General features: G+C 47.0%; 1 protein-coding gene across 1 annotated transcript in view; it reads left to right on the plus strand.

Moving 5' to 3' along the window:
• Positions 1–23,314, plus strand: part of LOC120407752 (aprataxin-like) — a 29,886-nt gene extending 6,572 nt beyond the window's left edge. Inside the window, 7 exon segments of the mRNA XM_039543745.1 lie at positions 2,693–2,739; positions 6,742–7,077; positions 9,025–9,084; positions 16,160–16,386; positions 22,521–22,573; positions 22,576–22,623; positions 22,962–23,314. Of these exon segments, the coding sequence (XP_039399679.1) occupies positions 2,693–2,739; positions 6,742–7,077; positions 9,025–9,084; positions 16,160–16,386; positions 22,521–22,573; positions 22,576–22,623; positions 22,962–23,116 (926 nt within the window). The 3' untranslated portion in view covers positions 23,117–23,314.
• Positions 23,315–24,678: the final 1,364 nt, after the last annotated feature.

Below are 24,678 nucleotides of genomic sequence, written 5' to 3' on the forward strand. Positions count from 1 at the left end.
AGAAACCCTTTTAGAACTGGTTGTAAAGGGCTTTTAAATGTAACAAAGGTTCCAGCAGCGCCGCGCCCCGCCCCGCCCCTAGTCCCAGCTCACCTGGCTCCAGCTTTGTCTCCTCCTCTGAAGGCTCTCCCTCCAGGCTTCCCGTCAATCAGCTGTTAGCGCGGGAAGCCTGGGAGGGCTGAGAAGGAAGCAGCAGCAGCTTCCTGCAGGTAAGCTGGGTGGGGTGGGGTGGGGGGAGGTGCCGCGCGTCCCCGGTCGGGAGGCGCAGCTCCGGCCGGCCCCGGCTCGGACCCCGGGCGGGCTGGCGGTGCGGCTTGGTCCCCGGCCGGACGCCGGGCCAGATGCCGACCCGGACTCTGGCCGGGCGGGCAACTCGGCTCGGCTCCAGGCTGGACGCCGACCCGGACTCTGGCCGGGCGGGCAGCTCGCTCGCTCGGCCCGAGCCTCACCGCCGTCCGAGTCGGGTCCGCGCGAGACACGCAGCCCGCCAGCCAGAGTCAGAGCCGGGGGCCGGCGCGGAGCCACGCTGCCCAGAGTCGGGGCCGGGGTCAGAGCCGCGCCGCCCGTCCAGCCAGAGTCGGGGTCGGCGTCCGGCCGGGAGCTGAGCCGCCAGCCCGGCCAGAGTCCGGGTCGGTGTCCGGCCAGGGACCGAGCCGCGCCGCCAGCCTGGAGTGAAGCTGGGTCCGGCCCGGCGCTGAGGCTCGGGCCGACCCAGACGCCGACCTGGACCCCGACTGCAGCCCAGCGCCTGTGGCTCCCAGCCCCGACTCTGGGTGGCACGGCTCCCATCTCCAGGCAGCAGGGTAAGGGGACAGGGAGCAGGAGAGGGTGTTGGATAGAGGCGGGGTGGATTAGGGTCGGGACTGGGGTGGCCAGAGGGCAGGGAACAGGGGAATTGAATGGGGAAGGGTCCTGGGGGCAGGGTGGGAGGCAGTCAGGGGCAGGGGTTCCAGGGGCAGTCGGGAAAAGAGAAGGGGTGGTAGGATGGGGCAGGGGTCCCGGGGGGCTATCAGGAATAAGAGGAGTGGCAGGGGGCAGTGAAGGGACAGGGAAGGGGGTGGAAAGGGCAGGGGTCCTGGGGGGCGGGGCAGGGGTCCCCAGGGGCTGGGGGGGGTCACCCTCGGGGGGGGAGGAGGCGGGAACCGGTTGTTAATATTTTGGCAGCTCATCACTGTATAGAACTGATAGATGGTGGAGAGTATCAGAGGGGTAGCCATGTTAGTCTAGATCTGTAAAAGCAGCTAAGAGTCCTGTGGCAATTTAAAGACTAACAGACATATTGGAGCATGAGCTTGGAGCCACGAAAGTTCATGCTCCAATATGTTTGTTAGTCTATAAGGTGCCACAGGACTCTTTGCTACCTTTACAGATGGTGGAGAGTGTTTTGAGTTTGACATTCTCTCCAGGGTCCAGTGAATTTGATTTTTATATATTGTTCATATTCCTAGAAGTGCCAGTAAGTGCATTTCATAAATTGAAAAGTAACTATATGCATTTTGTAGCTAGGGTAGCAGTCTCTGTTAAATTCTGTAGAACAGTGGTTCTCAAACTAGGGCCGCTGCTTGTTCAGGGAAAGCCCCTGGCAAGCCGGGCTGGTTTGTTTACCTGCTGCATCTGCAGGTTCGGCCTATCGCGGCTCCATTGGCCGCAGTTCACCGCTCCAGGCCAATGGGGGCTGCAGGAAGGGCGGCCAGCACGTCCCTGGGCCCATCCTGCTTCCTGCAGCCCCCATGGGCCTGGCGTGGCAAACCGCGGCCCGTGGGAGCCACGCTGGCGGAACCTGCGGACACGGCAGGTAAACAAACTGGCCCAGCCCGCCAGGGGCTTTCCTGAACAAGCAGCCCTAGTTTGAGAACCACTGCTATAGAATTCTATAAAAGGTTCTGTAGCAAGTATATGATTGTCATAGTTTCCTTTGTATCATATCCTCTAGTACAACTATAAAATACCAAGTGGTGCTAGCTGCAAATTTTTTAAAGAAGATCTGTCGAATATTTTGACAACCAAGCTTAGCTCATTGAAAAATCTATAAAATCTCATGAGAGTGGATACTTGGGATGACTCCAATCTATTTCCTCCTTTGTTCAGGCACATCAGTCAGTTCCTTATGATTGGAATCATTATACAGATGTGAGTCAAAAAACTGTATGGTTTATAAGCCACATGTGAGCTCTGGAACTTTAGAAAGGCCAATGCTGGGAAACTTTATTTCATGTACATTAATAGAAATCCCATTGATAAGGCAGGACAGTCATTAAGTAGGCTCATTGTAATTTCTAGCAATCTGCTGTGTAGATGCTTGTAATTTTGTCTAGGGAGAAGAATATTAGCAACACATGTTGACACAACTTTAATACAGAAATCTGGGATTTCAGAAAATGTGAACTCAAAACGAGGTCGGTGCTATGTTTAAGCTGCATACAGTTTTAATATACGTGTCAAGGCTTCTAAATAGATGTGTTGACACTCTCAGTATTATTTATTAATTGTAAATTAACTAAATAAACTGAACCAGTGAGTTCAATTAGGATCTATATTTCTGTCTTCACCCATTTGATGAAAGCTAATAGGAACATACATTGTGGGCCAGATCCCCAGCTGAATTTGGCGTCAGTAGAGCTGTGCCAATTTACTCCAGCAGTCTGACTCCTATGTTTAAGTAATTCTCTGATGCTTTGTTTCTTCTTTTCAGTTCAGCTAAAAGCGGACTGTAATAAAGGGTATGTCAAGATCAAACAGGTATGTTCATTTATAGATGTCCAGTATTACTTTTATTTACTGAGGGTTGTCATTATGCTTGTCGCTTTACAAAACATGGCAGATGACACAATCCCATCACAGAGCTTGCAATCTAAAATGTCCAGACACTGGAGAAGGGGTCAATCAGGGAGTTTAGTGGATAAGCTAGTGCTGTAATACTACTTCTGTATGCTGCAGTGGGAGGGCTGTTTCACTCCTCTTCCTTGCACTGGGTAACATCCTGGAAGATGGCTAATATTTATGTCTGGTCCAGATTTAACATTTAGATGGTTGTGGCTACGTTGCTTGGAGTATGAAGAATCCACATCTCTGAGAACTGTAGCTATGCCAACCTAACTGCTGGTGTAGATGCAGGTAGGTCAACGGAAGAATGCTTCCATCAGCCTAGCTACTGTTGCTCAGGGAGATGGTGCTGTATACAGTGATGGAAAAACCCCATCTGTCACTGGCGGACTGTGTCTCGTTATGGCATTGCTATGGTGCTATAGTCCTGTGGTGTAGATGTGGCCTAAGATTTCTGCTGCTGCTCATGTTGCCTCCCCACCCCCATTGCTGGGGCCTGGGGTGGCCTGTCTGGGCTGTCTAGACTTGGAGAAAAGGTAGTGTTTTAATTAACACAATTTTAAACGCTATTTAGCATCCAGGGTAGACAGGGTTTAACACTTTTACTAGGTTCCTCCTCCAGGGTTAGCAGATATATTTAATAAAACAGCCTGTTTTCCTAGCCTTGACAAGGCCTCTCTGTTTGTCCTGGTTTCTGGGTGTGTTAATCGTCATAGTACCTGATCATCTTGGGAGTTATCCTTGCAGTCCCATCTAACACTTGACTGTTAGGGGTAGAGTTGGGATCAATAAAATTATTTTATTCAGGCCATCTAATGGTAATTAACTTTGTCACAACTAATTTGTGTCCAAATTAGACTGGTGACCTACCAGAGAGAGAAACTGGCTTTTCACAGAAATCACTACACTACTATACTACAAAAACTGTACTCTGCATGGAGTGCCCTACAGGTCCAAAAAGCACCACTGCAGTCTCACTGAGCTTGGTTAGAAACAAATCTTTCTTCCAAAGACCCCAGCTGCTTGATAAATGTTTTACACGTGGCTGCAAACTATATTCAGTGAAACCCCTAAGGGATCAGCAATCACTGGTTGCCTCATGAGTAAGCTTTAATTACAGTTTGAATATAACTGTATAAGAAACATTGGGAACACTGTGACTGTATTCAGATAGGCAGTTGCCGCTGAAGATGGCACTTAGTGCAAGTTTCACTGTATACGAGGATTGCTTCTGGCCTGAATGAAGTGCAGTGCTAGGGTATCAGGGAGTAGCCTTTAAACAGCACATGGTTCAGGATGGAAAGTGAAGAAAATTTTATTCAGCATAAAGCATTATTCAGAAAGCAGCAGAAAATTTAGGGCATTATCATTCAGCAGAATATCCTGAGATTCCAGTTAAAACCTCTACTCATGCAGAGTGCCTGGGGCTTCAAGTCATAGTGCCATTGTGTGGACCTTGCAGGTATCCAACAGGAACTCTGCTAAAGAGAAACCTGGAGGCAGTGTTTAGAGGCTGAATCTGGTTTTGTCCAGTGTTGATTGTATAATTAACTAAAAGCATTTAATGGAAGCAGGGAATCCAGTTCCTCAAGAATACAAGTAGCTCAACCTCAAGTGAACTTGACTGCAGTATAGTCTCCTCCAAGAGCTGACCCCTCTCTGTTTTGTCCCCCTCTCTCCCAGCAATGCCGGGGTATTGGTTATAACTAAGGCTACGGTTATGTCATGGAGGTCACGGAACCTGTGACTTCCATTGACCTCCGTGACATTTTCTGTCCTGGGGCTGGAGCTCCCAGCCAGCCCCGCCCCTGCAGCTCCCAGTCCCTGCCCTGGTGGGGGAACCCTGCAGCTGCCCAGCTGTGGCAGAGGGCTGGGGGACCCTACCACGGTGGGACCCCGCAGCTGCCCCACTGTGGCAGGCAGTGGGGTTACCCTGAGCTCCCACACAACACAGCAGTGGGTGCTGAACCCACCTACCCCTTTTGTCAGGGCTATTATTAGTGAAAGGGGCAGGTCACGGGCTTCCGTTAATTTTTATTTATTGCCTGTGACCTGTCCATGACTTTTACTAAAAATATCCATGACAAAAACTTAGCCTTAGTTATAACCGACTTGGAGAGGACAATGCTACCTCTAGAGCCACCAGCAGAGCTTCTGGAAGCACTTGAGTTTTCAAAGGAAGAAACACACAAGGATTATATAGATTTGTAAATAGCTATGAAAGAAAAGGTAGGTCAAAGTTTCAGTTTAACTCACCTTGTGAGTGTACTTTTAATAGGGTAGCTGTGAAGAGCATTGCTGAGTTTGCTTATATATGCCAGCAATGCCCCTCTGCTATGTACATTGGCCAAAAGAATAAATGGACACAAATCTGACATCAGGAATTATAACATTAAAAAACCAGTAGGAGAACATTTCAACCTCCCTGGTCACTCAATAACAGACTTAAAAGTGGCAATTCTTCAACAAAAAAAACTTCAAAAACAAACTCCAACGTGAAACTGCAGAACTGGAATTAATTTGCAAACTGGACACCATCAAATTAGGCCTGAATAAAGACTGGGAGTGGATGGGTTATTACAAAAACTAATTTTACCATACTAATTTCCCCCTCCTGTTACTCACACCTTCTTGTCAACTGTTTGAAATGGGCCACTCTCATTACCACTACAAAAGTGATTTTTTCCTCCCTTGGTATTCTACTTTTAATTGAATTGTCTCGTTAGACTGACTCCCGCTTGGTAATGCAAGTCCCATCTTTTCATGTACTATGAATATATATACACCTGCTACTGTATTTTCCACTCAATGCCTCTGATGAAGTGGGTTATAGCCCACGAAAGCTTATGCCCAAATAAATGTGTTAGTCTCTAAGGTGTCACGAGGACTCCTTTGTTATATTTTTTCATTGTTTTTTATTTGAAATATTTGTAACATGAGGCCCAGTTCTGCCCATGGCATTACTCCTGTGTAACTGAGGGCAGCATTAGGCCTGCCATAGTTGTTCTCACACATATTTGGAATGGCAAAATCTTCTCACAGAGCTAGTCACCAATGAAATAAACCAGCTTATGCGAAGAATCTTCCAAAGATGCCATGCAGTTGGAGCACAGTAAGAAGACAAATATCACTATAAAGGAGACTGATCAGAAAGTATAACTATTTGGAACCAAGATGCTGGTTTCTGATGCTGAATTCTGAGTCAGACTTGATGCAGCTGCTATTTATTTATTTTCCAAGCACCTAAAAGTATGCCAAAGGCCTTAATACCCAGGTGAAGACACATCTTGATCCTGCAGCCAATATCCCTAACTTGAACCCTGTACCCATGTGGAACTGACCTCATTGGGGTCATGGGCTCCATGGCAGTATGAGGTCACAGCCAGTACAATTAATGTGGACCCTGTACCAATGGGGGACCAGCTCCATTGAGGTCACAGGGGCTTCATGGCAAGGCAGGGTCACAACCAGCTCCACCAACCTGTACCCATGTAGGATCCCAGTGTGGCTGCATGTTTGGTGGGGTCACAGCCAGTGCCACCAACCCAGGCCCCAGTGGGGTGCAGGGCTTCATGGTGGTATGTGGTCCCAGCCAGCTCTGCTAACACAGACCCTGTTCCCATGTGGAATCCCATTAGGCTCATTAGGGCTTCATGCTGGTGCAGGGTTTGCTCTAGCGGTTCTGATTGCAGGATGAGGCTCTAAATCTATACCTCCAACTCCAATTTTTGATTTGCATTTTGATTTCCAGTATGTGGAAAAGGGTGGAGGAAATGCCATGTACTCGTCTCTCTCTGCGTTGCAGGGACAGGGGTGCCCTAGAACAGTTTGGAGTAGTTGGGTTTTAGTATATCTGAATTTGGGGACTATACTTGTATGCCAATTCCTACATTGTGCTTTTTTTCTGATTATCCAAAGATGGGAGTTAACCCAGCCAGTGTTGACTTGGTGGATATTGGCAAGGATGAAGAAGTGAAGCTGAAGCCAGGACAGGTTCTACATCTTGTGAATAAACTTTACCCCTATACTATACAATTCTTGGAAGTCACAGGGATGTCTGGCGCACGAGCAGAAGGGAAGACAAAAACAAACAAGAGGCCATACATAGACTCTGGGAACAGTAACATGAAAAACATGTCTGAAAAAAGTATGAAAATGGAGCAACCAGACTTGCAAGATGGTAGTTCAAGCTGCAGGCCAAACAATACCAGTAGTTCTTCCTCCTCTCCCCATGACAGCTCTTCCAACCACAAGGTGAGCAGTAGAATACCCTGTCCTAGCACGCCCATCATTGCCAGCACTGGTGGAGCTGCACTGGTGCTACAGCAATTGTGGGAGAACATCAAAAACTCTTCCATGTAGACTGAGCCTCAGTGTAGTCAGTCAAATCAGCTGACTGTAGAGCAGAAACCAGTTCTACTTGAGTGACTCCTATTCGCATGGAAAACCCAACATAACTTTGGGGGAGCAAGTTGAATTCCCTTCTGGCTTGTACATCAGCCACATAATTGCTAACTAAGGCTTTGATCCTGCAGTCTGATCTACATGGACGGACCCCTACTGAAGTCAGTGGGGCTTCACATGGGTGCACACAGCTGCCTGCAGCAGACTGTGGGATCAGGGCTTTGGTTCCAGCTGCAAAGAATCTTGTTGGTGGGTGACAGTGTGAGCCAGAAGAGCTCAGCTAGGAAATCTATTGTTTTACTTAGAAATAGAGGAGATTTGACCTGGAAATAGCAAGTGGGAACCAATGAAACCTCTTGATCTTTTCCCAGTCACTTTTCAGAGTAGCACACTTAAGCGTCCATCACATATCAAAAAACTATGTTAAAAGAATGGGAATTTGTCCCTGCCTCTGCCCACTCATTGAAACCAAACTTTCCAGAGGTTGCCACTAACTCTGTGTTCCTCGTTTTCTGGGTGCCATACTTGGGGCCTGGTTTTTTCCCCCCACAAGACCTGAGCACTCCTGCCTGCAGGAGCACAGGGCTGGGACACAGGGAGTCCTGTGTTGTTCTAATCCTGGCTTTGATACTCATTCACTCTGTGGCCTTGGGCTAATCACTTTGCCTTTGTTTCAGTTTCTCCATCCATAAAATAGACACAGTGGTTCTCAAACTGTGGTTGGGACCCCAAAGTGGGTTCTGAACCAATTGTAATGGGGTCACCAGGTCTGGCATTAGACTTGCTGAAGCCCGAGCCCCACCACCTGGGGCAGCTAGGCTCGGGCTTTGGCTTTGACCCCCTGCCTAGGGCAGTGGGACTCAGGTGGGCTCAGGCTTCCGTCTCCCATCCTGGGGTCGTGTAGTAATTTTTGTTGTCAGAAGGGGGTTGTGATGCAATTAAGTTTGAGAACCTCTGAAAGAGTGGTAATGCTTACACACTTGCCTCATGAGGGGGTTATGAAGGTTAACTTGTTAATATCTGTGCCATGTTTTGAATATATAGAGTGCTATAAAATGCTACATATTCGGGGAAAAAAATCAGGCCCCAAGTGTCTCAAACAGGGCACCCAGTCATTGAGAGACCCAAAGTTAGTAGAGGCTTTTGCTGACATTGGTGTAATCTCCCAGTGCCTGAGCACCGTCTGTTTAAAAAAAACACAACTCACCCACCCTAACCTATATTGTTGTTGAAGCTAAATGTATTAATGTGTGTGAGGTTAAGCTGTTACAGTGATAGGTGCAATAGAAATGAAATTAAAGTGTTGCATTCGGCAGAGGGTTTGAATGGTGGCATAGAGCAAGGCCTGGTGTCATCCACTGAATGACAAAGATACAAAGAAATATCAATGGCTGCCTTGTTCCCAGAGCATCGTCCACCCTGTGCATTGAATGATGCAGAGTCCTGTAGAAATATGGCCTGTGATCATGCAATTAAGGGCTGTGTCATCATGCAGATGTATAAGGGGCCAAATTAGATGTATTAGAGTTGCCTGGGTAACTCTAATTCTGGAATTTCCCAACTGAAAATGTTTTACTTTGCAAACTTTACTTTAAAAAAAGGTTAAAAAGAAATTATTTCGTGTTTTTTTTTTTTAAAAACAAACAAACTATTTTAACACAGGTATGTATTTGTATCAGCAAAGCAATATTGGAGTTATAGTAAAAATTATTTGAAGACTTTGGATTCTGCTTCAATTTCATTAGATTTTTTTTTTTTAAATTTCTTCTGAAAGTGTCTATTCTATTTATACTCTAGGAACATTTAGGACATTGGAGTCAAGGTCTGAAGATCTCTATGCAAGACCCAAAAATGCAGGTGGGAATGATCCACACTATACTTTGAATAATTTACCAATCCACATTCAATGAGCATCCCATTCAGAATGCTGTTGAGCCAAGTGCATGTTAAAATTACCAAATGTGCATGTACTGTATGTATATCAACTTGTTTTCTAGATGCATTAGTCCTTTTCCATCAGGCCAGCAGGAAACCTCTATAACCTTGGAGAGCCATTGTTAATATGATGCTCCCCAATTGCTTTTCTTAACACCTGTGATTCAGGAAAGGTAGATTCTGTGACCCAATTAACAAAAGAGAGTGTGGGTGGAATTTCATGGAATCCAAGAATGCTGTGACAGTCGTGTCCCTAGCACTAGATTTTCCTCTGTTATGGTCACTTGGTTTCATTTATAGCTTTGTGCATAAAGCATGTATCGCTTGTTTCAACATCTGGATCCCAAAAAATAAATCTGAAATGCAATCACAATACCATGCTTAGAGCAGGCACTTATGAGACCCAGGGACTAATTAGGAGAGGTCATCAGGCTGTTAAGTTGACCAGTTGTCTCCTGGGTCCTCCGAGGTTCTGGACCACACTGGCTGGTAAAGAAATGAGACACTGTATTAGTGTCGTAAATTTTATTAAAACACAAAAACTAACAAAAATAAAACCAAGAAAGCTTAGCTTCGAGTCTAAAAAGGTGGATCTCATTTTTGTTATAAATCTATCAAATTGATAACTGGAATGTTTAAGTATCACGATACTGAACCTGTTGCCTAATGTCTGAACCAGTCTCTCTTCAAACTTCAGTTCTTATGTGGTGGTGGCTATCCTCCCTCCCCTCGAGATATTATCTTGCAGACTATAGCAGAGTGCTTTTGATAAGTGGAAGTTTGACTACTCTTATTAGCTGAAACAACAGATAATGATCTTGAGTCTCAGAACACACTTTGAGTAATTACACAATAAGTAATTTTGTGAGATGGAGACTGGAATCTCCATCTTGATGGAGGAAAATTACTCTAACAAGATGAAACCTAGGTAACCCCCTGGCCTCTAGGTGTGCAAGAGGGTGAAGATCCAGTATTTCTGAGCCTGTTCTTAGACAAAAATTTGCTCACATCCCAGCCAACCATAAACAAATGCCTGAGTGGGGGGAGGGATAGCTCAGTGGTTTGAGCATTGGCCTGCTAAACCCAGGGTTGTGAGTTCAATCCTTAAGGGGGCCACTTAGGGATCTGGGGCAAAAACCAGTACTTGGTCCTGCTAGTGAAGGCAGGGGGCTGGACTTGATGACCTTTCAAGGTCCCTTCCAGTTCTAGGAGATTGGTATATCTCCAATTATTAAATTTTTTAGTGGGTGAGTAGTTGGACTTTGCACTAGGTCCTGAAGTTCAACCAACTTAGGAATGCCAGCAAGGTGGGTGAGATCAGGTGAAAGACAATCTTGGTGGAAGGTCCTTGGAAGACAGTGGCTTCCTGCTTCTTCTGAGACCTTTCCAGCTGAATTACCTGGAGTTGCTCCTACCATTAGACCAGAGAAGGAAAGGGCTGGCTGGGACTGACTGGTGCCTTTCTGCTAAAAGGAGTTGGAGGTGGGCATTTCCCAAATTATTGTGGAATACAGCACAGGAGAGCGCTGCTAGGATCATAGCAGCTTTAGTTTGGGCTCACTTATTCTAGCATTTGGCCCTCTTGACGTTACATACGTTTCCCCTCACTTTGCTGTTCTCAGCCAGAGAGACTTTGCCAAACAGACTTGGATCTTGACCCCCTTTAGTAATATGATTCTACTGCATCAAGAGATTGAGTTCTAGTAGAAGCCTGGATAGTTTGTTCTTGGATTGCTTACCTCACAAATGCAAGTCTTTCTCCATATGGAAGACAACTTGCCACCGTCCAGTCTTTTGGCAATGCATGATGGGGCCAAAGCGAGTCAGTTGGGATGACTGGAAGCATGGGGTCAACTTCTCACTTTGCAACTGTCTCCATCCCATAGTGTGATCTATATCCCATGATTTTTGCGTGTTTTTTTTCCCTTCAAAATCCCACAAACCCACGTGGCCTGGAGCCTGCATAGCTCTGCACTACTGTCATGACTGTTGCAAGAACAGGGTGCAACATCCTGCAGTATTTGCAGAGCTGAAAGAAGAGATGCAGGGAACATGATGATTCCTTGGAGGACAGATTGCTGTGGGACATAGCAAGACCTGATTCTAGGTTGTTGGTGGTCACGGAGTAGCTGCAAGATGGTAGAACGCTGGTTCTGGGCCTCAGAAACAAGCACTAACTGGTGGGATCACATTATTATGCAGGTTTGAGATAATGAACAATAGCTGCAGAACTTTAGGATGTACAAGGCCACATTCCTGGATGTGTGTGCCAAACATCTCCCAGTCCTCCAGTGCAGGGACACCAAAATGAGAGCTACACCAACAGTGGAGAAACGAGTGGCGATCACACTGTGGAAACTTGCAACGCTGGATTGCTGCCAATCAACTGGGAATCAATTTGAAGTCAGGAAATCTACCGCAGGGGCTGTTGTCATGCAAGTTTGCAGGACTGACTCTCTGCAACGTGCAAGACATAGTGGATGGATTTGCAGCTGTGGGGTTCCCGAACTGCCATGGAGCAATAGCCTGCACGCATATCCCTTTTTGGCACTAGCCCACCGTGCCACAGAGCACATCAACAGAAAGGGCGTACTTTTCTATGGTTATGAAAGTGTTGATGGATCACTGGGGATGCTTCATCTACATCAGTGTGGTGGACTGGTCACAGAAGGTGCATGACACTCACATCTTTAAGAACCCAGGACTGTTCCGAAAGCTGCAAGCAAGGACTTTCTTTCTCAACAGGTAGATTACCATTGGTGATGCTGATAGTGATCCTGGGCAACTCAGTCTACCCCTTCTTCCCATGGTTCATGAAGCTGTACAATGGGCACCTTGACAGCACCAAGGAGTACTTTAGCTACTGGCTCAGGAGGTGCAGAATGACAGTCAAATGTGCTTTTCGTCATTTGAAGGGTTGCTGGCGTTGTTTACTCACAAGATTGGACCTCAATGAGAAAAATATCCCAATGGTCATAACTGCCTGCAGTGTCCTGCATAATATCTGAAGCAAAGAGGGAAAACTTTCCATGGGGTGGAGGGCAGAGGTGGAGCATATGTCTGCTGAATCTGAACTGCCAGATACAAGGCCATTAAAAGAGCTCGGCGTGGAGCTATACAGTTCAGGGAAGCTATGAAGAGCATTGTAACTGTGAGCCAGAGTAGCATACAGCATAGTGGTGTGCTACACCTGGCTCTGCTCTTTTGCAGCCGACTATGAATCGTGGTAAATGCTGTGTGTGTATATACAGGAATATAACATTGTTAATGCATCCTTGGATTTTGTTTATGAATGATCTTCTGAGTTGTGTGACACTGCACAGTAACAAGTAGTTGGACGCTTTCAAGAACTGCTGAGTGCCAGCCAGTATATGTTGAGAACCAGTAAAGAAGAATTTTGTTCTGAGTAATAGAATTTTATTCTGTAACAGAATCTGCTTTGGTTCAGGAGAGTGTTTAAGACTTTGCTGTCTGGACAGGCTGCTGAATAAAGGACCAGCAGCCTAACTTCTCCAAGGCTATGTCATCCACAGCTTCGTTCTCAGTGGTAGCAGATGACAGAACAAGGAGCAATGGTCTCAAGTTGCAGTGGGGGAGGTCTAGGTTGGATATTAGGAAAAACTTTTTTTTCACTAGGAGGGTGGTGAAGCACTGGAATGGGTTACATAGGGAGGTGGTGGAATTTCCTTCCTTAAAGGTTTTTAAGGCCTGGCTTGACAAAGCCCTGGCTGGGATGATTTAGTTGGTGATTGGTCCTGCTTTGAGCCGGGGATTGGACCAGATGACCTCCTGAGGTCTCTTCCAACCCTAATCTTCTATGATTCTATGACTGACTGGACTGTGCTGGAGTTAAAAACAGGTCCTGGCTTGCTGCGTAGCTGGATCCCTTGGTTATCTGTCCCCCATCCTCCTCTTCCTCACAGTTCATGGTAGGGGCCTGTGACTTTGGCTTCTCGGATGAATCCATTGTACTGCTGGGAGTGGTGGAGGCTCCACTGACTAGGGCATTCAGCTCTTTGTAAAAGCGGCAGGTCTGTAGCTTGGCACCAGCTTGATTGTTGAAGGCCTTTCTGGCCTTCTCATGTGCCTGCAGCAGCAACTTGCCTTTCATGCAACACTGCTGCTGGTCCCTGTTGTAGCCCTTCTGCATCCCCTGAGAAATCTGCTTGTAGATAGCCACATTTCTAGGGTAGGTTCTGAGCTGTACCTGCACAGCCTCCTCTCCCCGCAGGCCCAGGAGATCCAATATCTCCTGTCTACTCCAGTCAGGAGTGTGTCTGAAGCGTGTAGCCGGCATGGTCAGCTGGGCAGTTGCACTCAACAATGGAGAGATGCTAGGTGTGCTCGCCAAGTCAGGCAACCAGGAAAGGGAAGTTCAAAAATTTGCAGGGCTTTAAAGGGGAGGGTTCTTCTGGTCTCCATGACGGCTCGCCAGTGAAGTTCACAATGATGACCAGAGTGTTCAGTGTGGGGCATTGTGGGACAGCTGTTGGAGGACAGCTACAGTCGCCCTAAGTAATGCAGCGTCTGCACTCACACTGTCGACCCGAGAAGATCAACTTTGGCTCTATGCCGCTCTTGGAGGTGGTGTTAAGTCAGGATAAAAGGGCACTTACATCCATAGGAGCCATATTTAAATGTAGACGTGTGCACGACAAGGCTGACGCAAGGCAGGTTTCGTTGACCTTGTTAACTTTGTAGTGTAGACCAGGCCTCCCCGATAAAGAAGGGAAACAGTAAAAGTACTTGAAACTTAAAAAGTTTCGGAAAAGTTTATTTTAACAATTTTTCTGATTCTTTTTTTCATTTGTTGTATGGAATTTTTATTGGGAGAAATCTCTGCTAGCCAGCTTTGGGTGGTGTTAAAGATGGCATTATCTGTCCTAGTTGCAGGAAGGAGAGCCAGTTTTGTACAGTCTTGAGTTACTGAACTTTGATTCTGTTTCCTTTAAACCAAAGCGAGGAAGATGTACACACAAGTATAAGAAGAGGATAGCAGGGATGGAAAACCAAGCCTGTCTCCCTGGAAGCCTAACTGCAGGGAGGGCAAAGAGACAACATGCAATCTTACTAGCCACTTCAAGACCTGGCAAGCTCTTACCAGGGTCGAGCTGGCTGACCTCTGTTCACAGAAGTGTTGTAAAAGGTGGGTTTGTCTTGGTTGGCCAAGCCAGACCCTGCTTGGGCAGAAGGCAAAGATAGGCAAGAGGAGAAATTAGATGGGGGAGGAAAATGCCATAATAGAGGAGGGGCAACAGTAGGAACTTGAATTTTACATCTCCCCAGGAATTGTGGAGGATTTAGCTGAAGCTGGTGGAGGTGGTGATGTCATTTGTTTCCCCCTTTGTAGTTGGTATGGCTTTAAAGATCAGGCCAACAAAGAACCGGTGGTATGATGGTAATTACCAGGGTCCCAGTCAGGGGAGGAGTCAGGATGGTGAAACTCATTCCCTCAAGCTGTTCAATCCACAAGTCTTAGTTATTCAACCCAGCAGCTGCCAATAAGTGATCTTTCCTTCCCCCACTAGAAAAGCAATGCCCAGAAAGGGGTTGGGAACTCCTCCTACTGGAATTGCCTAGTGAAGACATGAATATAATTGGAATTGCAGTAAACCTCTCCTTTTGTTTCTAGAATCCCTTGGCTCATTGTCATACCAATCTTTGACCTCACTAGGAGCCCTGCGTGCCCTAGTCACAGGTCTCCCAGCCTGAATGTGCTTCCTTCTCTTTGTACTACAGTCTACAGCTTTGTACAGTCAGTCTACAGCTTCTGTCTGTTTTATTTAACAGGCTGACTATTCTTTTTAAGGTTTCAGAGTAGCAGCCGTGTTAGTCTGTATCCGCAAAAAAGCCTTTGCACAACATTGAGGTGCTTGCTTTCTGTTTGACAAGCAATAAATGGCAAATTTCTGTTGGAGCATCCTCTGCTGAAATGTTTGACGAAAGGATTCCTTCACCTTCCAGAAGTGTGTCCCACGCAGCCAAGCGATCTCAGTCTGACCTCAGTAAATATAGAGACTTCAGGGAGTTAGGGATATGTTTTCTACATCTTCTCCTTACAAGTGGCTTTCTGGGTGAAATCACCTTAGCTGGGTAAGTGAGCACCAAAGGCTTTGACAGCTTTTTGCCTCTTCATTATTTCTGTTAAAGCAAGGTGGTCATTAGTCTCATCCTAGAATGTTTGCTGAATGCAGTCTCTGAGCGCATCTGCTGCAGCCTAGTGACTCCTTATCCTAGGCGGCCAGTCTGCATAAATCAAGATTGGATGTTTCTCTAAAAGATCAGTTCTAGTTCAAAGGAATTATTGTGGGGCAGTTCTCTGACCTGTGTTATACAGGAGGTCAGACTAGATGCTCATAGCGCTCCCTTTGGGCCTTGGCATTTATAGATCTATAAACCAGATGTGGAAAGCCCTGTTTATCTCACTGCAAACGCAAGTTTTTGTAAATTACCTTGGCTATGCTGCCTGCAGAGAAGTGCCCAGAAGGTGAGATATATTGATCCAAATACTTCACAGGTGGTAGTAAAATGTGTTGAGTATGGCTTATAGGACACTTATATAGTCAAATAGAAAATCTCAAGACTCTTTCCACCACTGTCTCTCAGATAAGTGTTTATTGCTTGGTAATCAGTCAATGTGGATCTCTGGAGGTATGTGTATGATGGGGAAACAATAGTGTACTTAACAGTCACTGGAGAGCTCCAAATGTATTTTCTCCACAGATCCGTACTTACCCTTCCTCCATCCCTGCTTTGGAAATAAGGAGTAAGTTTAGCCCTGCCTTGTTTCAGAGGTGCACTCTGTACACCTGTATGTACATTGGCCTCATACCACACTAACTGCTTTTGAATGGTTCTGTGACACTGGCATGGAGCATATAAGTGTGGATTAGCGAAGCCAAATATTTGGATAATTCAAGTTGATTATTTTTATTATGATGTTCCAGGGAACCCCAGTCAATGGTAAATAGCCTTGATTTTTCTCTCTCTCTACTAGGTTTACAAAGATGAAAGGGTTGTAAGCATTAAGGATAAATATCCCAAAGCTCGTTACCACTGGCTAATCTTACCCTGGGACTCCATCTCCAGTCTAAAATCAGTAACAAAAGAGCATCTTGAATTACTAGAACACATGCATGCTGTTGGGGAAAAGCTGATCCAACAATGCCTGGATAAAGATAGCTTGGAGTTCCGATTGGGTTACCATGCAGTTCCCAGCATGAGGTAAGGCTAGATTGTTCAGCCAGTTTCATTTCAGTTATCTGCTGGAGGTGGTATAGATCTCATGCCTATATAGCCAGGTTGTTTACTGGACTTGAGCCTTTTTGATTTACTGAGATAAGGCCTTATTTTGAAAATTTGCAAATTGAAATTCTCTTGATTTATGATGAGTGTTTGAGTCTCAAGAAACAGGAATATTGGATGTCATTAACAGGTGTAGAGACTGCAACATAACAATCCAGACCATTTAAACCACAGGTTCTCAAACTGGGGGTCAGGACCCGTCAGGGGTTGTAAGCAGTGGTGACCTGGAGCCGGTTTGCACCGGTTTGCAAGAACCGGTTGTTAAATTTAGAAACTGGTGTAGAACCGGTTGCTAAAGGGGTGGGCGGGTGGACGAACTCTGGTCTGCGGGCCACATCCGACCCGCGGGACCGTCCTGTCCGGCCCGCCTGAGCTCCCCCCCCCCCCCCCTCGCAGAGCCGCAGTGTGCTGAGCCGCCAGCGCAGCTCTGCAGTTCCTGCCGCTTTGAACGGCATGGTAAGGGGGCCGGGCTGAGGCTGGGAGGACGGGTTGGCAGGGCTGCCCGGGGAGGGGGGAGGCAAGTGGGGCAATTTGCCCCTTGCCCTGGGCCCTGCAGGGGCCTCACAAGAATCTCTGAGGCCCCACTGGAGCCAGGCCGCTGAAGCACTGTCCAGGGCTGCTGCTGGACATGGCGCGCTGAGACTCCGGGAGAGGGAGGAGGTGGGGGTAAGCGGCATGGTAAGGGGTTGGGGCGTTGGATAAGGGACAGGAGTCCCGGGGACTGGGAGCGGGGTGGGGGTTGGATGGCCCAGAGCTTCTGGGGGGGTGGTCAGGGAATGGGGGGGTTCGGTAGGCGTGGGTGTTCCGAGGGTCTATTGGGGTTGTGGTGGATGGGGTTGGGGCAGTCAGGGGACAGGGAGCAGGGCGAGTTGGTTAGAGGGTGGGGTCCTGTGGGGCAGTTAGGGTGGAGGGTCTTGGGAGGGGTGGTCAGGGGACAAGGAGCGGGGGGGGTTGATGGGTTGCGGGTTCTGAGGGGGGGCAGTCGAGGGCAGGATGTGTGGTGGGGTTGGATTGGGGGGAGGAGAATAGGCACTGCGCGGTTCCTTACTGGGTCTTCGGCGGTGGGTCCTTCACTCACTCTGGGTGAAGGACCCGCCACCGAAATGCTGCCGAAAACCTGGAGCGAGTGAAGACGCCGCTGCCGAAGTGCTGCCGAGGACCCGGTAGGGAACCAGTTCTTAGGATTTTGGGAGCTCATCGCTGGTTGCAAGGTTATTACATGGGGGGGTCGCGAGCTGTCAGCCTCCATCCCAAACTCCGCTTTGCCTCTAGCATTTATAATGGTGTTAAATATATTTAAAAGTCTTTTTAATTTATTAGGGGGGTCGCACTCATAGGCTTGCTATGTGAAAGGGGTCACCAGTATAAAAGTTTGAGAGCCACTGTTTTAAACCATATAAAAGTTAAACAGGTAGTATTAGCTATGCTTTATTATTCTCAATATTTTTTTTTTGCTTACTCAAATATATAATGATCACATCTTTAAAAGTAAGTAGAAAAAATTTATAAGAAAATTGCCACTTTTAATTAATCTTCTAGAAGTCAGAAGTAGACTTTTCTTTGAAGGCCACATGAAGGCTTGCTCTCCTACCACTGGTAAAAATTGGAGCAGAGTGGTGAATGTTCCAGTTTATGGTGCAGACTGGTTCTTCGAGTAGATGTAGCCGTGTATGCACCTAGCACGTCAGAGCTGGAGAGTTTTGCCTAGCAGTACTAATAGAGGGTAGCACTTGCACCTTGTGGCCACAGCCCTTCCCCATGCTACATGATGTGGCACCATCTCAACCCCCCCTTAGTTCCTTCTTACCATCCGTCCCTGGCTGGAATGGGAGCGCTGCGTAGTTCTTAACCTCACAATTCCTCATCCTTGGACTTAGTTGCATATAGTTAGTTGGTACCCTGGCTTAGTAAAGTAGTTTTCCCTGGTGATACCCTCAGCAGGATTTAAACATTGTCTGGTGTGTGTGTGTGGGGGAATCCCCAACAATGACCCTCACACAAGGTGCTTGCTCCGCTTAGGCGAGGCTCACATCAAAGAGTGGTTTTCAGTTTGTAAATTGTTCACAAAAGGGACTCAAGTGGCTAGAGACTTTTGCCTGAAGCAGCCTTCTCAAGCAGGCCACAAGGCCTTTTTCAGTACCAAGGCCCACGTCAGATCAGAGGTTGCCATCAGTGAGTGGTACTGGCTCATGCTCTGGAGCCACTGCCTCTCCAAAGAGGCGTAGAAACTACTCTCCTTTGAATGCACCAAAGAAAAGGTCTCAAGACCAAGCGTGACACTCCAGATCTCAAGGAGACTCTTCTTACTCCTCCAGGAAAAGTATGGCCACTGCTGGCACGTGGGATGGAGCATCTGTTCAGCCACTCCCCAGTACCACATAGGGATATGAGAGGCCCCATATTGCTGACCCTGGTTCCAGCCCCAGGGCATCCGTTGAGTCCGGTACGGTACTGACAAGGGCAATGCTGACATTGATGGTGTCCACATCAGCAGCATATCAGGTGGCAGCGATGGTGGACCTCCTCTGCCTTTCCATCCCGAGCTCTGCTTTGGTTCAGGACTTCTCCACAGCTATGTCATCCACAGCTTTGCTGTCCGGACAGGCCGCTGAACCTTTGGGTCTGTTGGTACTGCATCCTGATGTTGCCTTACCACCATCTGTGGCAGTGAGTCTGTTGCCGGGCTCAGCACAACAGACCTCATTGGCACCAGAAAACTCCTTAGCACCGCTGCATTTCATGCTGCTGCTATTACTGTGGTGGCACTCCCTGCCCTCCACCTCTACACTGTCTGCTGATGTTGGGACTGACGCCACTCCCAGCACTGGAGACAATGGAGGCATACTGGGTGCTGGCTATGCCGTTTTTACTGTTGGCACAGGTAAATTGGACGACTGTCTAAATTTACAGACCAGCTGCCTGAAACCTCCAGGGAGGAATTTCAGGCATTTATTGCTGAGGGCTTCTTGGTGCCCAGAACGTTGCTACAGTTTGTGCTAGATGTAGTGAATACTTCAGTCAGAGTGATGGCCTCAGTGGTAACCATGAGGACGGCATTCTGGCTGCAAAAGTTGGGTATTGCTCCAGATGTGCATCAGGCTATATAGGACTTGCCCTTCAACGGTCAGGTTCTCTTTTCAGACAAAACTGAAATCCTTCAAGGATTCTAGGGCTACTGTATGTTCCTTGGGGGAGTATACACAGGCAGTGCAAAATTGCCAGTATGGTGGTCAGCAGCAACAATACTGCCTGCACTGCCTCTTTGGACAATCTTTTCCTCCCCTGAGAAAGTGGAACTACCCCAGAAAGGGGCCTAGGTCCCAGGGGCAGAGACATTCAGGTTCTGGGTTCAGCCAGTTGACATATAATAATAGGAGATATCCCATCTCCTAGAACTGGAAGGGACCTTGAAAGGTCATTGAGTCTAGTCCCCTGCCTTCACTAGCAGGACCAAGTACTGATTTTTGCCCCAGATCCCTAAGTGGCCCCCTTAAGGACTGAACTCACAACCCTGGGTTTAGCAGGCCAATGCTCAAACCACTGAGCTATCCCTCCCCCCCTCAAGCACCCATTTTGACTTGTTTGTGCAGAGCAGAGGTCCAGTTGTGACTTCAACTACCCTGGTCCCTGACATTTGGGGACAGGCTAGCTCACTTTCACAATGTTTGGTGCTCAGTTACCACCAACAGCTGGGCCCTAAATACCATCACATTGGGCTATGCTATCCAATTCTCCTGCACTCTACCTCCCCACTCTGTCTCTTCCTCTTCAGGGACCCCTCTCATGAGATACTGCTCAAGCAGGTCTGGTCACTACTGGCTTTGGGAGTTGTGGATGAGGTCCCTCCGGAGTGCCAGTGTCAAGGTTTTTATTCATGGTACTTTCTGGTTCCCAAATCTGGTTCCCTGTCCTCAATCTCTGCAACTTCAACAAATATATCAGAGACCTCAGGTTCTGAATGGTCCCCTCGCAGTATCCCTCCTCATGTTGTCTCAAAATAACTGGTTTGCTGCTCTGGACCTTCAGGACACTTACTTCCATGTGGCGATTCTCCCAAGCCACTTAAGATTTTTCCAATTTGTCATGGTGAACCACCATTTTCAGTGCACATCCTTCTTTTCAGTCTGTCTTCTGCCCCGCAGGTTTTTACCCAATGTATGGTCATGGTGACAGCGTACCTCAGGAAGAAGGGAATCCTTGTCTTCCTGTATCTGGCCAACTAGCTACTAAGGGGCAGGTCCAGAGAAGTTCTTTCTCACGTACACGTTATGCTGTGCTTCCTCAACCCTCTGGATCTCATCCTAAACACTGAAAAGTCAACATTGGTCTCCACTCAGAAAATTGAGTTCACTGGGGCCTTAACAGACTCTGTGAGTTCGAGAGTATTTTTGCTGACTGACCATTTTCAGATGATTTGGTGCCTTTGTCTCAGTCTGCAGTCTCAACCTTCCATGACAGTTCAGAAGTGCCCGAGGCTCTTGAGCCACATGTCTGCATTCATTCAGCTGGTTCAGCCTACCGTCCAACCCTTCACCCTTTGGACAGTTTGCTCTGCCTCCCTCCATTGATCCTAGACTCCATCCTGGCAGATGGTTCAGGATGTTCCCTTACCCGGGGTGAAGGTAACATAGAAGACTTACCATTGTGGGGGCCTGGCTCCAGCCGCTTTTAAATTGCTGGGTCTGGGGGCAGCTGCCCCTCCCCCCCAAACGGGGGGGGATGGGGCAAAAGGCAGCACTTTGATGTCGGCTGCATATGGGACACTACCGACAGCCACTTCTTACCCATACTGGCCCACTTTCACCCCTGCCCTTACCAACTAGGATTGTTGTCACTGATGCCTCCCTGATGGGTTGGGGAGCACATCTGGGGTTGCTGAGAGTCCACGGTCTGTGGTCGGAGCAGGAAGCTTCACTCCTGCATATCAATGTGCTGGAGCTTTGGGCTCTCTACGATACCTGTCACACTTTGCTAGACTGCATCAGCGGCTCAGTGGTTCATGTATTTCCTGACAATACAAGTGTGATGCGTTAGTCTATAGGCAAGGAAGAGAACACTGGAGTGTGCTCTGCCAGGAGGAAATTGGGCTGTGGCTGTTCTGCATCGCAAAGAGTACCACTCTGATAGTCTTTCACTTACCCCACTTGCTTGCGACTCACTAAGTGGAATGCATGTCTGCATCTTCTCAAAGAAGAAATGTTTACTTGCGTAACTGTTGTTTGAGATGTGAAGCAGATGTGTAGTCTATGACCCAGCCTACATCCCCTCTGCATCTGTGGGCATTCGGTGTGAAGGAAGGGTCAAGGCAGCACCACTTCATCTAGCCAGAGGAGCGGGTATAGTCTTGAGGCGCAAGTGCTGCCCCCTGTGGGTACTGTTAGGCAAAGTTTGCTGGCTCCGGTGCACTGGGCACGCACACACCTAAGTGGAATACATGTCTGTATCACATCTTGAAGAACTACATTTTGTCTTGAGCCTTGACCAAGTCTTTAACCTGGTTACAAAGCAGTTAAGGTCCAGGCTGTCCTACAAATTACAGCTGATTTATGGGATGACCATGTTGCAACCAGGTTGTGAGAGGAGGTTGAATCTGTAGTAAAGATAGAGAAAAAGGCTCCGACTCGCTTCCTAAGTCCCCGACTTAATGTTGCCAGCCAGGACACGTCGTGCACCCGGAAAAACAACCTGCTGAGAGTGTGGCATTCATTGGAGTTGCACTAGAAGTAATTCTGGGCTGCACTCTTTCTGCCGCCCAATCACCTTGTTTTATCTTACACAACCTTGTGAGTTGCCTTCCTTGCTAATGCCATCTTCATCACTGTCTAAGTTAACTCCCTGTGAGTTACCATTTACAGCTGTTTGATCCCACATGTAACTTACATCCCTGATGAATATGTCCCAGAGACATCCAGAGGAACTGGATCTGTTTAGGGCAGGTGTGAGCTTGTGCCACAGTGCTTAGTAGGAAAGGATAGAATCCTTTAACATGCTTATCTAGCTAACGTTGGTGTAATTCTTTTGTAAATGTAAAATCATGATTACTTGTGTTTCAGTCACATACATCTCCATGTAATCAGCCAGGATTTTGATTCCCCTTGCCTTAAAAACAAAAGCATTGGAATTCTTTTACTACAGAATACTTCTTAAACTCTCAAGGTAAAGACTTTATAAAATTTACTCCACGATGTATAATTTTATCATTTTCATGTATTTTCAAAGCTAATGTAAATCTTAAACAGTGTGTTTAAAAAAAGTGGAAGGTCCTGCTTAGTTTTGGATATTGGGTAACATTGGTTTTCTGACAAAACTAGCACAGCATTTGATTGGCTTTATGTTTAACAATGGGACAGGCTCTTCTATTTCCAGGTGGAATATCTGAAGAAAGAATGTGGAATGTTGGGGTAGAATAATCCTATTCTGCAGTGATAAAATGCTGTATAGGTAAAGCAGTGTGCACACTGTTCATAGATACCAAATGTCTTTGTTTCCTTCAGATGTGATAGAGATGGTAAAGACCAAAGGAAAAGTTCTGGTTAAAGATGGGACCTCTGAGCTCCTCAAGTTGCCCCTCAGATGTCACGTGTGCAAGCAACACCAGTCTACCATCCCACAGCTAAAGGAACATCTCAAGAAACATTGGCCAAAGTAACTGTAAAAATCACTCTGAATGCTGATCAGTCTAAGGCTAAAAACAACCCCTCAAAACTTTTTGTCAAGTTGCACAGATTTTTGTTTTTAGCTGAATTACAAATTCAACACTGGAAAGGTTCCTTGCTAGTACAAACAGCATACGACTAACACTTTTGTAACAACTTTTCAGAAGACAAATAAAGCAGCCTCAGGTTCAGTATTTTGTAGATTCATTGTGGGCTATCAGTCCTGTACTGTATCTGACTGGGAAGTCTCTCAAGGGTTTTTGGGGAGTTGTCAAGGTTTCTTCCCCACTCTGAAATCTAGGGTACAGATGTGGGGACCCGCATGAAAACCCCCTAAGCTTATTTACCAGCTTAGGTTAACAGTAAGCTGCCACCACCAAGCGTGTTTCAAATTTTGGGGGAGAGCCACTTGGAACTCTGCCTTTTCCCAAAGATTTTTCAAGTCTTTAACCCCCAATTTCCTGGGCACATTTGAGACTAATTTCTCCCCCTCACCCCCAAGTCCTTACACCCCTTTTCCTGGGCAGGCTTGAGAGTTTACCCTCACCAATTAGTTCTGGTGAACACAGATCCAAACCCCTTGGATCTTAAAACAATGAAAAATCAATTACGTTCTTAAAAGAAGAATTTTAATTAAAGAAAAAGGTAAAAATCATCTCTGTAAAATCAGGATGGAAAATAACTTTACAGGGTAATCAGATTTAAAGAGCCCAGAGGAACCCCCTCTAGCCTTAGGTTCACAGTTACAGCAAACAGAAGTAAACCCTCTAGCAAAAGGAACATTTACAAGTTGAGAAAACAAAGTTAAAACTAACCCGCCTAGCCTGGCTGTTACTTACAAGTTTGAAATATGAGAGACTGGTTCAGAAAGATTTGGAGAGCCTGGATTGATGTCTGGTCCCTCTTAGTCCCAAGAACGAACAACCCCCAAAACAAAGAGCACAAACAAAAGTCTTCTCCCCACCAAAAATTTGAAAGTCTCTTGTCCCCTTATTGGTCCTTTGGGTCAGGTGTCAGCCAGGTTACCTGAGCTTCTTAACACTTTACAGGTTTAAGGGAGCTCAGAGACCCTTGGAGTGGGAGAGGTCTGTTGGGGAAGAAACCCCAGTGTGCTCTACAAAGGAACGGGCAAATCCAGAGCCAGGATCTGTAGGCTGTCCCTGTAGGCTGACCCATGGGAGGAAATTGAGTTGTGGGGTAACCTCCACCTAAGCAGTGCTTATTCTGTGATGAGGATGGACGCCCTCACGGGTGGCCCATGAAAAAGCAGATGAGAGAACTGCAGGGGCAGTGAGAGATCGCTGCCTCCATAAGGAAGGTAGAGCTCAGTCAGGTGGAAAACGGGCCCTAACCGAACTGAGGAAATGAAGGAGGTGGATGACAGGGCACTGTTAACAGCCTGACAAGTTCACAAGTAATTAGCGCAGCCACTGAAGAACCCAAGCAGTATAAAAGGCTAACCTAGTGAGCAGGCTCCTCATTACTGCTGCTCTGTAGTTGTATTGTACCTGGAACTTAACAGGAGACAAAGAAAAACACGTGGTGAAGGTACTTT

Source organism: Mauremys reevesii, linkage group 6 (genome assembly GCF_016161935.1).
Source record: "Mauremys reevesii isolate NIE-2019 linkage group 6, ASM1616193v1, whole genome shotgun sequence".
NCBI classification, from domain to species: domain Eukaryota; kingdom Metazoa; phylum Chordata; order Testudines; family Geoemydidae; genus Mauremys; species Mauremys reevesii.